Genomic DNA, 16,830 nt, shown 5'->3' on the forward strand with positions numbered 1-16,830 from the left:
ATACATTAATAAACATTCTGGTACTTATGGACTCTAACCGAACCTAACCTAACCGAACCTAACCGAACTCTGAAAAACACATTCCTACTGCACATGCATGAGGTAAGTTTAGTATGGAAAGAAGTACAGTATGACACTTTCTGGTAAGTATAGTATGGGAAAAAATACAATATGAAACATTCTGGTAAATATAGTATGGAAAATAGTACAACATGAAACATTTTGGCTACTTACAGCAAGTCCCTGGCCACCTCGATGAATAACCGCCTCCTCTCGGACTCTGACAGTAGAACGATTTCCTGAAGCACTTGCACTACACTCTTCCTGAAGTCTTGCACTGAACTTAGTCACTAACACACAGAAGTCCGTTCTTTTCACAGTGTTCACTTTAGTCCAAATAATGTTCCATTAAATTTAAGTGTTGCACATTAACTTTTCCCAAGTTTTTTAAGTTTCCAAAGCCAAAACAAAGAAGGTTAGTTACGTTAAATTTCTTTTCTACTTAGTCTTTTCTCCCAACTTGAAAACCTTAACACAACACACCGTTTTTTCACTGCACAACACTCAAAATTCCCGTGTGGTCTAGTGGAGAAGTTCTTGCTGTTTATTCACTGTCAGAGCCCGAGAGTATCACTGGCAGGCGTCCAAGGGGTGCATCGGTGGGTAGTGGTGATGGCGTACCGACTACAGAAGACTCTGAAGACAGCCGCAAACTCACGTCGAGCGGTGACTCCACTGTAGCTGATGTGCTGGGCTGTGGCTCGGAGCATGAGGGCCTGTCTTGTGGAGGCAACGGAGTTAAACAAGGGCTAGGCACTGAGGGGTTCACGGGCCTGAAAAAACTGTCAATCGTTGACTGACGCAAGGACCGACGATTCTGGCGATTGATGATGCGCTGCCGGAAAGCACGCACTTCCTCCACGAGTCCCAAGGGCCCCATCTCCCTGTCGCAGTCCGGGTGTTCCAGGTAGTCTAGGACGAACTCTAGATGTTCCCGGAGTGCGCTCAGCTTGGGGATGGCTGGAGTAGTGTCCTGCTGGGCGGAGTCTGCATCATCATCGCCTTCGTCGTCGGAATCTTCAAGTTCGGGACTGACACCAGCAACCGAAGACGCGATCTCGATATCAGACAACGTCTGATACCCAGGATCGCCCTCGTCGTCGTCCAACCACTCACGAACATCGTCCACATCAACATCGTCGCCGTGCGTACGTAGCCGTGCATGGAAGTCATCCACGTCAAACCCTAGGAAATCGTACTCCACATCTGTTCCGAGAAGCAGACGAGACCAACCATTTTCAAGAGTTTTCACAGGGACTTCCTTCCATGCACTAGCCCAGTTGTACAGCGCAGACTTGATGTTGTAGCGGCGAAGGTTTTCCAAAGTCCGCTTGCCTCGAGTGTCACGTCCTTCCCTGCGCTCGTCCTCGTCCTCGAGAACCACCATCACCTCGTCCAGGAACTTCCGACGGTACAGGCGCTTTGTTGCCACGATCACTCCTTGGTCCATTGGTTGAATGAGAGCAGTCGTATTAGGTGGCAGAAACATGCACATAATACGGCCATTCTCAGCAACCAAGTCCTTGTCGCACGGGTGGGCAGGTGCATTGTCGAGGAGAAGGAGAGCCTTTACCTGGTCGCGAGGAATTCCCAGTGTCTTCGTCTGGTAATGTATGACCTCCTTGGCCAGTGATGGTGAAACCAGTCTTTGAAAATCACAGCTGTGAACCATGCTTTCAAAGAATGGTACCATACGACAGGAAGGACATCCATCACCCCACGAAGGCACCGAGGCTGCTTTGCACGGCCAACAATAACGGGCTTAAGCCGGTGCATGCCGTTAGCATTGGCACAACACAAAGCAGATATCCGTTCCTTAGAAAGCTTGCGGCCAGGTACACGCTTCTCCGTCTCATCGGCGAGAGTGTTCGTTGGCACCGAGCGATAGAATAGGCCAGTTTCGTCAGCGTTATAGACTTGACCGAGAGTGAGGCCCTCCCTGTCGATCAAGCCTTTCACCTTGTGCCGAAACTCGTCCACTCCATCCTCGTTAGCGTCAATGCTTCGCCATGTGCTTTACGGTTAGTAAGGCCATGTCGCAACTTGAACGCGAAGAGCCAACCCTCGGATGCCTTGAAGTCTAGGGCGTCGTGAAGCCTTGCAAACTTCTCAGCAGCAGCCTTCAGCTCCGTTCCACGTACCATCACACCAGCTGCACGTTGCTGTCGATACCAAATCAACGTGGAGCGGTCGATCTCTGCATACTTGGGAGTAAACATAACCTTCCTCTCCACGTTGCGTTTGCTTCTCGACGAGAAGTCAGCCGTGTACTGCATGAGCTTGTCTCGGGAACGCTTGATATCAAACAAAGTCGACCGGGCCAGGTTGAACTCGCGGAGAATGCGAGAGGAAGACCAACCCGCATCAACCTTCTCCAATATCTCCCGTTTCTTCTCCAGAGTCAACACCACTCTCTTCCTTTTCTCAGGAGGCGGGGCCATCATCACACACACTAAGAGTAGGGCAGAGAGCAGCAGGAGGCCTTGCAGCAAGTACGGCACCACCACAAAAGCGAGCACGTGGGCAGCCATTACGAAGAGCGCAGGTCCAGTCGCGGTGAGAGACAGGCGGGAAGTGGGGAGGATGCAGCGGCGCTCTATCGGACGTCGGAGGAATGACGAACCAAAACAATGCTCTCACGCGGCGCGCGCGGCAAGTTCAAATTACGGACGGCAAAAAATCGGTTTTTTTTCCAATTTTTTTGGATTTTCGGACCATTTTGGGAATGTTTGATCCCAGGACGATAAGGTTCGGTTAGTGGGGATGTTCGGTTATTGGGCGTCCGGATATTAGAGTGATTACTGTATAGTACAATCCGAGTTAATCGGTAGGCTTGGAGAATTAACCTTCCCGGTTACAGATTTTTCACGTATTTCTGATATTCAAATCAAGTCTATACAAAGGCTATAATTCTCACAGCAGTAAATACAATTCAGGTACTCACCACTCACATCAAGGGCCACACTAAGCGATTCCACCTGAAAAATTGCTTCGTAAACACACACCATGGTCATAACGCATGTGCATGCAATACCTAGCAGTACTGCAAAATGCACAACTCTTCTGTTAACTACCGAATTATTCAATGTACTGTACTCATAGAAATGGAAAAATAAAGAAAACTTTAAACATTTATTGGTGAACTGAAAATCTTGAACATTTATTGGTGAACTGATGTTATGTTCAGACTGCACTGTACAATTATCATGACACCTGTGTCCCCATGTGAGCTTTGTTTACGGTCCCGGCCCCAACTGACCGCCACCATTCCACCCCTCACCCACCAGTCAGCTGTTTTGCACCATTCTGTTAACTACCGAAGTATTCGTTGTATGTTCTGTACTCATAAAAATGGAAAAATAAAGAAATAAAATCTTGAACATTTATTGGTGAACTGATGTTAAGACTGCACTGTAGAATTATCATGACACCTGTGCCCCCACATGAGCATTATTTATAGTCCCAGCCCCGACTGTTCCTCTCCACCTGACCGCCACCATTCCACCCCTCACCTGCCAATCAGCTGTTTTGCACAAAAAAAAAAAAATTGATGTACAAAGTGCAAGCATGTTATTTTTTTTTCTTCCAACAAAGTAACATTCATTCCTATTAACATTTTTTTTTTTTTTTTTCAACTCTGCCAGTGCATATGCGTTCTAAGATGAATTAATGTGGTACAAGTTAGAGTCAGTCAGTTAGGAAGAAAAATGCATCGGTGTTTGCTGTTTGCTGATTTGCTCTCTCAAGGTGTCTGGTTTACGAATTCCGTGCTTGTCTTTGAGACAATTTAACCATCCAGTACTGAAATCACACTCGACTTCTATATTCATTTTACTGTGAAACTCTCTTGCATTTTCTTGTATAAGAGGACCAGAAATAACATGCTTCCTTAGATCTTGCTAAGCAAAACCACTCGTACGATGAAGAGTATGCCATTTTTTCAATGGACTTACTTGTTTTGCTTTTCATGAAAAATTCATTGAGCTTGGATGCTTAGGTCTTGATTTCAAAAATCATTGAATTTCCTACATTATATTCAGTCATCACTGTTTTATAATGTTCGCCTTTTTCAAGTCTATTGCTTATGTCCAGCTTCTGTTTCAAGGTAAGCATGACACGCTTAAGTTTAGTTTGCTCTTTAGGCATATTGGAGTGTAGAAATTACCATCCATCAAAGCAACACAACAGCAAGAGAGCTTGTTTACTGTCTGGTGATTTGTTGAGGGTGTGGAGGATGACTGAATTCAAGGAGGGGAAAGAGGTGGAGAGGAGGGATGATTAAGAAAATTTACTAGGGATGTACATTAGCCGGGAATGCCTTCACCTTGCTTTGTCTGACTTCACCCAGCCTCGCGTGACACGTTAAAACGGCGGTTTGGTGGTCCATTCAAATTGGCATACAGTTATAACTTACTGACACATTCGCGAGCCCTTGAATTTTCCCGTTTTTCTGAGTATTCCATTTGTCTGGATACCGGATAGCAGGGATTGTACTGTAGTAAGGGATGCCTCCTATAGCAGGATGAGGAGAGTGGTGGCTGAACAGGGAGCTATAAACAGAGGCATTAATGAACAGTACAGAGCCCTCAAGAACAATCTCTTGAGAGTTACTGATGTAAAATGCAGTTGGACAAGAGGACCACCAAGACATAAAGTAACTTGGTGGTGGGATGAGGGTGTAGAGGCTGCAGTTAAGGAGAAAAGAGGGCTTTTCCAGGAATGGAAGAAGGGTGGTTGCAAGGAGGAATACTTAGTGGCCAAGCATAGGGCTAGAAGAGAGGTATACAGGGCGAAGTCTGAGTCAGAGACCTGATAAGTTATGGTGAAAGGAAAAATATGATATCTAAGGTGGCATATCAGATGAAGAGGGATAATCGGGATATTATAGGTGAGCAATGTGTGAAGAATGATGAAGGAAGGGTAGTGGTGAACAGTGAGGATATTAAAGATGCATGGAGAGAGCATTATAGCCAGTTGTTGAATGAGGAGTTTGACTGGGACAAGGAAGGTTTGGAGCCAGCCGATCCACTGTTTGGCCCTTGGCCTTTGATTGATGCTACTACTGTGAGTGAGGCAATAGGCAGGATGAAGGTGAGGAAGGCAGCAGGTGTGTCTGGGTTGACTGCCGAAATGTTGAAGGCCTCAGGAGATATAGGGATGAGGTTAATCACTAACCTGATAAATATGATTATTTATTAGTGTATTGTCCCAGATGATTGGCTGAAGAGTGTATTGTAAATGTGTATAAAGGGAAAGGTGATGCCCTGGAAAGAGGAAATTATAGAGGTATAAAGCTTTTAAATCAGATAATGAAGGTAGTGGAGAGAGTTTTAGAAGGTATGATTAGAGAAATAGTGAATATTGATGAGATGCAATTTGGGTTTATGCCAGGTAGGGGGACCACTGATGCCATATTCATTGTTTGACAACTTCAGGAAAAATATATTGGTAGGAGAAGGGATCTGTATTTTGTTTTTGTTGATTTGGAAAAGGCCTTTGACAGAGTTCCTAGAGAGGTGGTGAAGTGGGCAATGAGAGAGCTTGGCTTGGAGGAGTGGCTGGTTATAGTGGTTATGGTTATGTATGTGGGTGCTCGCACCCAGGTAAGAGTGAATGGAGATTTTAGTGATGAGTTTTCAGTGAATGTTGGTGTGCATCAGGGGTCAGTTTCGAGTCCCATGTTGTTATCATGGCACTTGAAGCCCTCTCACGTGACTTCAGAAACTGACTCTCATGAGAGCTGTTGTATGCTGATGATTTGGTGTTGATTGCAGAGAACGAAAGGGAGGCAGAGGAAAGGTTTAGGAAGTGGAGAGATGGTATGGGGCACAAGGGCATAAGGGTAAATGCAGATAAAACAAAAGTGATGATATCTAGGGTTGGTGGCGGTACTATCAAAGACGAGGGAGAATGGCCATGTGCATTTTGCCACAAGGGCATGGGAAGTAATTCCATCTTGTGCGGTGTGTGTGATAAATGGGTGCACAAGAAATGTAATGGTATCAAAGGTAGACTGGGAAATAATGCTGATTTTATGTGTACGGCATGTCGAGGTGAGCAGGTGGAGATTGTCAGGTGTGAAAGGATTGAACTTGCTGGTGAATCTCTTGAGTGCGTGGAAGAGTTTTGTTATTTGGGAGACATGTTGTGTGCTGGAGGTGGGGCTGGAGCTAGCTCTGTGGCTAGGGTGAGAAGTTGTTGGAACAAGTTCAGGAAGCTCTTGCTTCTCCTAACATTGAGAGGACTCTCCCTACGTGCTAAGGGGTTTTTGTATGCAGCATGTGTTAGGAGTGTAATGCTGTATGGTAATGAGACCTGGGCAGTAAAGGAGGAGGATATTCCCAGGCTCAGACATACAGAAATGACAATGATTAGATGGATGTGTAGTGCGTCCCTGCATGCAGGTCTGGGGGGGCTCGGTTTACGATGGAAGAGTTGAGAGGTAGGATGGGACTGGAGTGTATTGGTGTTGTGATGAGGAGAGGTAGATTGAGATGGTTTGGGCATGTGGAGAGGATGTGGGATGATAACTGGGTGAGGAAGGTGAGAGCTGTTAACATTGGGGGTGGGGTTATGAGGGGTGGACCGAGAAAGACATGTACAGTAAGTGTGACCTCGAGGTTAAGAGACTGAACAGGGAGGCTGCAATTGATCGTGCGGCTATGGAGAGCCGCCTTTAGGTGACCAAGGCTGACGCATGCGAGCATGTTGGAGCCTTTAAAAATGAAATTAAACACGCGCGGCACATTTCACCAACCATGTCACGTGAACCATGAGTTTTCAAGAAATGTCTGGGCACGGCATAGTGCCTGTTCACTGACGTCCGTGATTGCCTGGCTTTGTTTTGTTGTCTGGCCTCCTTCCGCTAAGGTTCCGATAACACACGTTACGCACCCTAAATATTTCTTCACTTGCAGCACATTTCCCTAACATTTCACACCAAATCCTATGCAAATACATGCCTATCACAATTATTCCATCCTTACCTCCGCAGTTATTCCATTCCTGACTACGGCGTACTACGTGACGCAGCTTTACCTCGAGAGTACGACGCAGCACTATGTGGCACACACCACACTTCTGCATCAACACTCGCAGCATATTGGACGTATATTTCACACCGAATCATATGAAAATACATCACAATCACAATGATTCCATCCCTAACACCTATTATTCCCTTCCTGACTACAGCGTACACATTACACCTGTTCCATTCCCGACTAAGGCTGTGGCATATGTAATGCCTGCTAGTTCAGTTATCATTAAGTCAGCCACTGTATCTGTCACAGAATATACAGTTCAGACATTGGCTTCTCTATATACCTAATATACTCAGAGCAGTTGAGGCAAGGTGAAGCGGAGTGGTGAACCCTGCTGCAGTGAACAGAAGTCCTGCCCCTAGGCCTAATGACTGATAACGGGCCCCAATGCTGTACGAACACTGTATTTATGTTGCATAGACGCAGTCACTTCACAGTATACTCATAGAAAATATATAATCACAATGAGTCATTTGGAGATTCAGCCTCGGGCGGGAAAGGGAGAATTAGAGGAGTTAAAGGGACGACACACGCAGCGCAACCCTACAGCCTGGCTGGTCATGAGGTACTGAGGTTTACCGCTGTGCATAGTCCCATTGAAGGCACGACAATGTTGCTAAATATTTACTTCTGAGGAGAGATGCACCCTCTAGAATTTATAAAAATTTGACGCAAATTGGCTGATAACTTAATTTTTGGCAATTTTTTTTTCTGCATTTTCACGCAATTCGCATCAGTGTGGATTTACTAGGAAAGCATGAGACGCGAATCGAGTCAACATGCCTGAGAGGGTTAATTTTTTATCTCAGTGGCAGGAAAGACAATATTGCAGTTGTGCATCCTTTCCACAGTGCATTTTAATGACTGTGCTGTTCTAGTGTTAATCTGTGGTTGCAGCTCAACATTGATGAAAACAAATGGGACTTTTATGCTAAGATGAAGTGGACAGAGGAAAATTTATGCTTATGGATATGTTTAGAGGTGTTTCATCAATCTAGACAGAAGATGTGTAAAAATATTTTTGAATTATTTGTATTAATAACATGTAATTTTTTCAGGGAAACATTGTCATTTTTGATGAAGCTCATAATGTAGAGAAAATGTGTGAAGAGGCCGCATCACTGCAGATTCGTTCAACGGACCTGGCACTGTGTATTGACGAAGTAACACAAGTAAGGAGTATATCTGTACATGCTGGAGATACGTGTCCCTCTTTGATCATCATCGTCATCATCATCATTTTCATTACCATTACCACCTTCATCATTATCATACACTTGGATGCCATACTCCCTTCTCGTGGTTTCTCTTTCCATGTTTTCTGGATCCTACTCCACTCAATCAAAGATGGGAAAAATAAATAAATAAAAATACTGATGATGAGGCAATTCCACTGGGTAGCTGTTGTTTACAGATCTTCCTCCTTTATGCATTTCTTGTTTTTAGATCTTACGTAATTGCTTTGTTATTGGAGTGGGTGGGGGAGGAGGAAGGCTAGGATGATACCTGAAAGATTTACAGTATCTGGTAGGTGCATGTGAATTGCCTCTATAAAGAAAAAAAACAACAAAGCTTGTGTAGATTGCTAGGTGTATGAGGTAGAGTCAGGATTGTGGGAGCTTGAATGATATGTGAATGTCTTGCCCATTTCATGGTGCATGTTGTTGATAGTTCTGCCTTTTTCATGCTTTCTCTTTCCATCTTTTCAGGATCCTATTTCACCCCATCCTTAACCCCTAGGATACACAATCAACTGAACTCCCTGAAAACCTGTATATGGAGCCGATTTTTTTACTCATACAGAGGTAAAAAGTTTTATGCCCAAGGCTTAGAGCTTGAATTTACACACCTTATGCTCCAAACCAGAGCATTTTAGACCAAATGATTCATGAGCTAAAGCCCATCAAAGTTGAAAAAGTTACCCTTCCAGACAGGGTGACTCCAGTTTTCTATGTGCCCCCACCCCATTCCTCCCTCATTCCTCCCCTCCCGTGACCTTCCTCACCCACTCCCATCACCCCCACCCCCCTCTCTTCCTCCTATCCCCCCCAAACCCCTTTATCCCCACCCTTCAGAATTTCCCAGTTCTTCCCCCCCCCCCCCCCCAACAATAGCATGCACAATAATTATGTCGGTGTTCCTCACTCACTCCCAACACTTCTTCCCTCCCCCCATCCCCTTTGCTCATAGCTGTGTAGGTGCCCATATAAATAAAATAAGTGAGCAAAAGCATGCAAAATCTTTTTCTTGCTGTTACTCACATACTCCAGCACCCCCTCCCCTCACCACTTACCCCCCATCCCCACCCCCCAGAGCTGTCTAATCAAGTAGCTGTAAGAATTTCAAGGGGAAAAAAGCTAGAGCAACCCCCCATCCCCTCCTACCCCCACCCTTCAGAATTTTCCCTCTTTTTTTTTTTTTTTTTTTTTTTTTTTTTTTTTTTTTAAATCCAAAAAATAGCATGCACAATAATTATGTTGGTGTTTTTCACTCACTCCCAACACCCTTCCCCCCCAATTCTTCTCCACTCCCCATCTTCCCTCCCATTGTTCCCTTCCCCCATAGCTGTGTAGCCGTCAAAATAAAAAACATACATGAAAAAACACATTCTATGTTTCGTGCATCGGTGTATGCAATTACACAAACAATTGTGGTAGGTGGGGGCGCTCACCATCCACACACTAGATGTAGTGCTGCTCTAGGGTGTCTACCCTTTCCTCTCCTCCATCCTTCTTTCCTTCCATCTTCTTCTGTCTTTCTTTCCTTCATTCTTTCCTTGTCCCTCTGCCTGCAGGTGACTTTACACTCCCTCATCTGCCTTTCTTTCCTTTATTCTTTCCCCTTCCTTCTGCTTGTGGGTGAGTGTACACTGAATGACAAGCCAAATGGTTTCCTGTACACCAGGAAACCATTTATTACGTTGGGTGATAACCATATAACCAGATTTTGGTGCCTGGTGGTGTAGTGGGTAATTACGGAGCCCCAGTCGAGTGGACCGGTGAAGGTTTATATCCAAGAGGTGGTTGGGGTTTATTGTGCATGTAATGTCACTCAGGGATGAGTGAGGCTGGTCACTCTCATCTTAATTGTCAGGACCTACTTGCCTCGCCCGGGGCTCCAACGCTTCTCGTGGGGCAACATAGGATTGGATGATGAATAAAAAAAATAAATGAAAACTCACGACATGAATAGTAACAATGACATATAATACTCTAGGCGGGGGGGTGGGGGGAGGTAAGCGAATGACATACTACAGGGGGTGGGGGGTGGGAGTGGGGTGGGGAGAGGCCTGGAGGGGTGGTATTGGGGTATAGAGGTGAGAGACAGACACCACAAGTCAAAGAGGATAGGCAGAGAGGGTGTACATGGGTGTGGAGGGTGGGTAGGGGAGATGTAACCCTCCCCAGGGAGACAGGGAGAGGGGGAATGGGAGAGGAACCATGGTGGCATGATGGAGGATGGTTGGGGAGGGGGAGGGAGGGAGCAGGAGGTAGTCAGAGGCAAGGGAGGGGGAGGGGGAACAAAGGTATTGGGGTAGTGGAAGGTGGAGAGAGGGCAGTGGGGGAATCACCCCCCCCCCACCATGGGTAGGGACCCAGATTCTCTCGTCTCCTTACTCAGGACTTAGTTCTCATTGGTTTGCATCAATATAGTCGTATGTCACAATCAGGATGAAGCCTAGCATCCGCAGTTTTTTACAAAGGCTCCTCTATTGATCACATTCGGCATCTAGCGAAATCCTGAAAAAGGATCAATTGATTCTATTAGTACTTTAGGGGTTAAGGTGGTGGAGGGGGGGAAGGAGGAGGAGGAGGATGAGGAGGAGGAGGATGATCGAAAAATTGACTTGATCTGACAGATGTGCATGAACTGCATTTAAAAAGAAAAATAATACAGTGATATTTGCAGATGGTTAGGCTTTTGAGATGGAGCCAGGATTTGAGGGGCATTAATGATGTGTGCATTATTATGTATAAACTGATCCCAGTATATTGAATCATAAACATGTTAGTGCCCAGGGTTGCATCATGTGGGATTTTGTTGGAACAGTGACCAAGGGCAATGCATGCAATGATGTTGGAGCCATTATAAATGATACAGTGATATAGTACTACCTCTGTTGGCTAATAGTTGCAAAGTTCATAGGTCAAACCTTGGGTTTCCTCTTATGATCAGCTTTTGAAAATGCCCATTTCAGTCTCTTTAAGCAGATACTGGGTATAGATGAGCTAAAAGAGTTGGTAATGGGTAGATGAGATTGTGTTTGGGTGATATGTTTAAATGGAGAGAATGGATGCTGACGGGGTGCTGAAAGAAGGTTTCTATGAGTGAGTTTGAAGGTGGGAGGAGGCATGATACACCAAGAAGAAGGTGAATGGATATTGAAAATGAGTGTGTGAGAAAGTGAGGTATCAGTATGATATATGTCATGGGGGTAAGTCTATCTGTCTATCTATTGCCAGACGCCTCAATCCCGTTTGGGGTGGCCACAAACAAATCGCCTCCAAGTCGCCCTGTCCCCCGCCATTTCACTGCCATGCTCCCAACTCACACCCCCCTCTCTCATATACCTCTCCACCCCATCCCTCCATCTCATCCTCGGCCTCCCCCTCCCTCTTCCCCCCTCCACCTCACTCACATACATTCTCTTCGTCAGTCTTTCACCCTCCATCCTCTCCACATGGCCAAACCACCTCAGTGTGTTCCTCATAACACTTCCTATCACATCCACATCAACACCACAACGCTTCTTTATATCCTCATTCGTCAGCCCGTCTCTCCATGTGACTCCGCAGGCTCCTCTTAAATAACTCATTTCCACTGCTCTCACTCTTGACTTCTGTCCTTCCAACAACATCAAACTTCACTTCCTTACGTTAGAGTTGGTATCACAATACTGTCATGTAGTAACTTTTTCACTTCCATGCTCACTTCCCTGTTTCTTATCACTGCTTTCAAAGAACCAGCAACTTTTCTTCCCTGCTGTACCCTTTCAAGCACTTCACCCTCCAAACCCCCATCCTTACTCATCATACTACCCAAGTACTTAAACGTACTCACATTTTCCAATTCCTCACCATCCAACCTCGCTATACATTCACTGACTTCACCTTTCTCAAAGACCATCACTTTACTCTTCCCTACATTCGCCTTTAGATTCCGTTACTTACACACTCTCTCAAACTCATCCACCAAGCCTTGCAGCTCCCCTTCGTCTTCACTCAACAACACAGTATCATCTGCAAACAACAGTACAGGGAGTTTCCAAACACTATCCTCTCTCACCAGGGCCACTCCAACATCCACAACCCTATCTTGTACCTCTTTTATTACCCCATCCATGTACAGATTGAACAACCATGGAGACATGACACATCCCTGTTTCAACCCAACCTTCAAAGAGAAAAATTCACTTAGTTCACCATCCACACGCACTGCAGCCTTCGCATCATCATACATACTCTTCACAGCATTCAACAACTTCCCATCTACTCCATATATTCTTAACACTTTTCACAATCTATGTCTATCCACCCTGTCATGTGCTTTCTCCAAATCCATGAAAGCCGCATACAACTTCTTTCCCTTCTCTAGAAACTTTTCCACTAAAGATCTAAGAATGAATATCTGATCTACACAACCTCTTCCCTTCCTAAAGCCTCCCTGTTCTTCTCCAACTAATTTCTCTGTTCTTTCTCTAACTCTGTCAATAAGTATCCTACCATGGGGGTAAGTGAAATAGGAATAAATTGCCAATAACTCGTCAGTTGTCACAGCGGGAAAGGAAGTATACTGAATATATCTCCACTGCTTATGGGAGAAAAAGGAAAGTCACCACTGACAAGAGAGCTAATGACTTATAAAATATAGTAGTAAGTTTTCAGTTGATGCCGGCTTACTTTGCCGAATTTTTAAAGAAGAGAATTTCATAAACTTTGTCAACAGTACACAGTGGAGACTAATCACTCATGAATGCTGATTATTTGATACTGTCAGCCTCTAAGAAAGTGTCCATACCTATGACAATCTATGATTAATACTAATAAAGACAGATTCTTGCTGGTGCTAACTCCTGACTGGTGCAAACGGATTTATGAATTAATACGAAAGAACTAGCTTAACTACCAGTCTTGATTAATATAAAGGAAAATTTGTGCAAACTGGGTGTAGCAAACTAAAGTAAGCACAACATGGAGAAATGAAACACGATTCATACATATAATCATGCTCAAAGAAAAGAACTGTAAATTTATTAATTACAAACATGTGATGTGGTGTGTGGGGTGAAGAGAAGACGGCGGGGCGTGCAAGGAACAGCGTGGTGGAATGAAGAGGTGAGACAGGCTGTGGCACAAAAGAAGAAAGCATACAATGAATGGATGAGAAATAGGGGCGTGGAAGAAATTGAGAGGTGGAAGAGAGAGTTATATGTAGAAAGGAAGAGAGATGGGAAAAGATTAGTAAAGAGAGAGTAAGAAGAGAGTGGATGAGGAATTTGGAAGGAATTTGAGTGTAAAGTGGAGGGACTGTAAGAAAATGTTCTGGAAAGGGGTGAAGAGAGTAAGACAGGGTGGCAGTGAAGTTAGCAGGGGAGTGAAAGATAAAAATGGTAGATTACTAGTGGAGAAGGGAGAAAAGTGAGCAGATGTAGAGAACACTTTAAGGAATTGTTGAACATAGAGGATGGAAGGAATGCGAGTATAAGTGGCTGGGGAATGGCTAGAAGGAGGGAGGTGAGAAGACAGGAAGAAATCAGTAGGATAGAAGTTGTGGAAGCAATGAAGAAAGTCAAATTGGGGAAAGCCCCAGGAATTGATGGAGTGTGTGGTTAAATACTGAAGCATGGGGGAGAGATAGTAGTAGAATGGATGTGGAAGATGTGCAGATTGGCCTGGGAGGAAGGTAGAGTCCCGGAGGATTGGAAGTCAGGTATAATTATTCCCTTGTAAGGAAAAGGGGAAAAAGAAGTGTGTGGTAATCATAGGGGCATTTGTCTTCTTAGTATAATAGGAAAAGTGTATGGTAGGATACTTATTGACAGAGTTAGGGAAAGAACAGAGGAATTAGTTGGAGAAGAATAGGGAGGCTTTAGGAAGGGGAGAGGTTGTGCTGATCAGATATTCATTCTTAGATCTTTAGTGGAAAAGTTTCTAGAGAAGGGAAAGAAGTTGTATGCGGCTTTCATGGATTTGGAGAAAGCATATGACAGGGGGGATAGACAAGGATTGCGGAAAGTATTAAGAATATATGGAGTAGATGGGAAGTTGTTGAATGCTGTGAAGAGTATGTATGATGGTGCTAAGGCTGCAGTGCATGTGGATGGTGAACTAAGTGAATTTTTCTCTTTGAAAGTTGGGTTGGAACAGGGATGTGTCATGTCTCCATGGTTGTTCAGTGTGTACATGGTTGGGGTAATAATAGAGGTACAAGGTAGGGCAGTGGATGTTGGAGTGGCCCTGGTGAGAGAGGGTAGTGTTTGGAAACTCCCTGTACTGTTATTTGCAGATGATACTGTGTTGTTGAATGAAGGCGAAGGGGAGCTGCAAGGCTTGATGGATGAGTTTGGGAGAGTGTGTAAGAAACTGAATCTAAAGGTGAATGTAGGGAAGAGTAAAGTGATGGTCTTTGAGAGAGGTGAAGTCAGTGAATGTACAGTGAGGTTGGATGGTGAGGAAATGGAAAATGTGAGTACATTTAAGTACTTGGGTAGTGTGATGAGTAAGGATGGAAGTTTGGAGGGTGAAATGCTGGAAAAGGTACAACAAGGAAGAAAGGTTCCTGGTTCCTTGAAAGCAGTGATAAGAAACAGGGAAGTGAGCATGGAAGTGAAAAATTTACTACATGACTGTATTGTGATACCAACTCTAACGGATGGAAATGAAGCTTGGACGTTGTTGGAAGGACACAAGTCAAGAGTGAGAGCAGTGGAAGTGAGTTATTTAAGAGAAGCCTGTGGAGTCACATGGAGAGACATGCTGACAAATGAGGATATAATGGAGCATTGTGGTGTGGATGTGGATGTGATAGGAAGCGTTATGAGGAACACACTGAGGTGGTTTGGCCATGCGAAGAGGATGGGGGGGTGAGAGACTGACGAAAAGAGTGTATGTGAGTGAGGTGGAGGGGGGGAGAGGGAGGGAGAGACTGAGGATGAGATGGAAGGATGGGGTGGAGAGGTATATGAGAGAGGGGGGTGTGAGTTGGGAGCAGGGCAGTGAAATGGCGGGGGACAGGGCGACATGGAGGCGATTTGTTTGTGGCCACCCTGTACGGAATTAAGGCATCTGGCAATAGATAGATAGACAAAGAAATTGAATTCTTTACAAGATAACTTAAACAAGTAGTTACTCACTCAATTAGCCGAACTAGCCAATACTCTTAGCCTAGAAAACACAGAAAGAAAATACTGGTCGGTGGAAAAAATGGTACTCAGCAGTGAAGAGACTAGTTGACCGCTGCCTACTGGCCACAGCAATACACACTGCACGTGATGTCCACTGCCTGTCTATCACCAACTTGGTGGAGAGATACTGGAGACACAAAGCTGTCGGTAGAACTAGGCAGTCGAGCTGCTGAGACATGCCACTGGCACAAGGGTAATCTCTGATGATGATGCTTCCTTACACTGCACTCAATGTCCATCATTCACGGTGCCTGGGCACTAACTGAGTAAGTTTCTCACTCCCGGCACAAAACAATACGTGATCACTGGAAGTAAACATGGCCTAGCTTCAGCGGCTAGAGAGGCAGGCGGAGGAACAGTAAATACACAAATAGTATTGCTTACCAAAACATTATTGTTTATACATAAAGACAGTTACTCACAATACAATAACAAATGTTTTGGAAAAAACTGGATCAAATCTGAGTGCAAATGCAAGCAGTTAACTGACTAAGTGAGGTTCTATGGGGCTTTACTACTGTTCATGAGTTCCCACTATAATGATACACTGTTATGGATTTGTATAAAAATTCAGTGTGGCAAATTCATGACACTGCATTAGGTCATTAAAATATTTTAAAAAGAAAAAAAGAACAATTTTGGGAGCAACTCTGTATGTGTACAACTTGTAGTAAATTGGGCTCATGGGTTCACAAGTGATGTGGTGATGTTGGAGGTAGACTGTGGGGTGTGGTAAATTTCCAGTGTGATATGTAGAGGTGTTTGGACACTTGATGACAGAGTCAAAAATATTGAGGTGATGCCTGAACGGAATGTGTTCTGAAGTTCTTGTACATGGGAGATATGAGTGCAGGAGGAGGAGCAGCTGCAAGTTCCATTATAGAAAAAGTTATGGGAATTGTTGCCATTCCCTGCTATGAAGTAGCTTTCCTTTTATGCAAAAGGCTCTGCAAAATGTGCGAGAAGTGTTATGCTGTGCAGCAGTGAGAGAAGAGGATACATGAGATGAATACACTAATGAGAATATTGAGATGGATCAGTAAGGCATCACAGAATGAGAGACCTGAGGATAGTGTGCTATGAGAGAGAGGGATGTGGTATAAGAGATATTAGAGAAGTGATGTGAATTGGTAGGTTAAGGTGGTTCATACATATTGAAAAGAAGGAGGAGGATGACTGGGCCTATCAGGGTCACAATCATGAACGTGGAGGGTAAAGTCCCCAGAGGCAGTCCAAAGAAGACTTGGGATAAGGTTCTTGAAGGTGACCTTTGGGGTAGGTATTTAAGAAGAGAAATGGTTCAAGCTCAAGACCTAGAGAGCT

At 44.6% G+C, this 16,830-nt stretch overlaps 1 protein-coding gene across 1 annotated transcript in view; it reads left to right on the forward strand.

Moving 5' to 3' along the window:
* LOC145409678 (uncharacterized) overlaps positions 1–16,830 on the forward strand; it is a 631,921-nt gene that overhangs the window by 165,011 nt on the left and 450,080 nt on the right. Inside the window, exon 6 of the mRNA XM_080280029.1 lies at positions 8,162–8,275. Within this exon, the coding sequence (XP_080136155.1) occupies positions 8,162–8,275 (114 nt within the window). The remainder of the gene's footprint in view (positions 1–8,161; positions 8,276–16,830) is intronic.

The sequence above is a fragment of the Coenobita brevimanus genome, chromosome 82, assembly GCF_032717465.1.
Source record: "Coenobita brevimanus isolate Jiangsu-jjx chromosome 82, ASM3271746v2, whole genome shotgun sequence".
Lineage (NCBI taxonomy): Eukaryota > Metazoa > Arthropoda > Malacostraca > Decapoda > Coenobitidae > Coenobita > Coenobita brevimanus.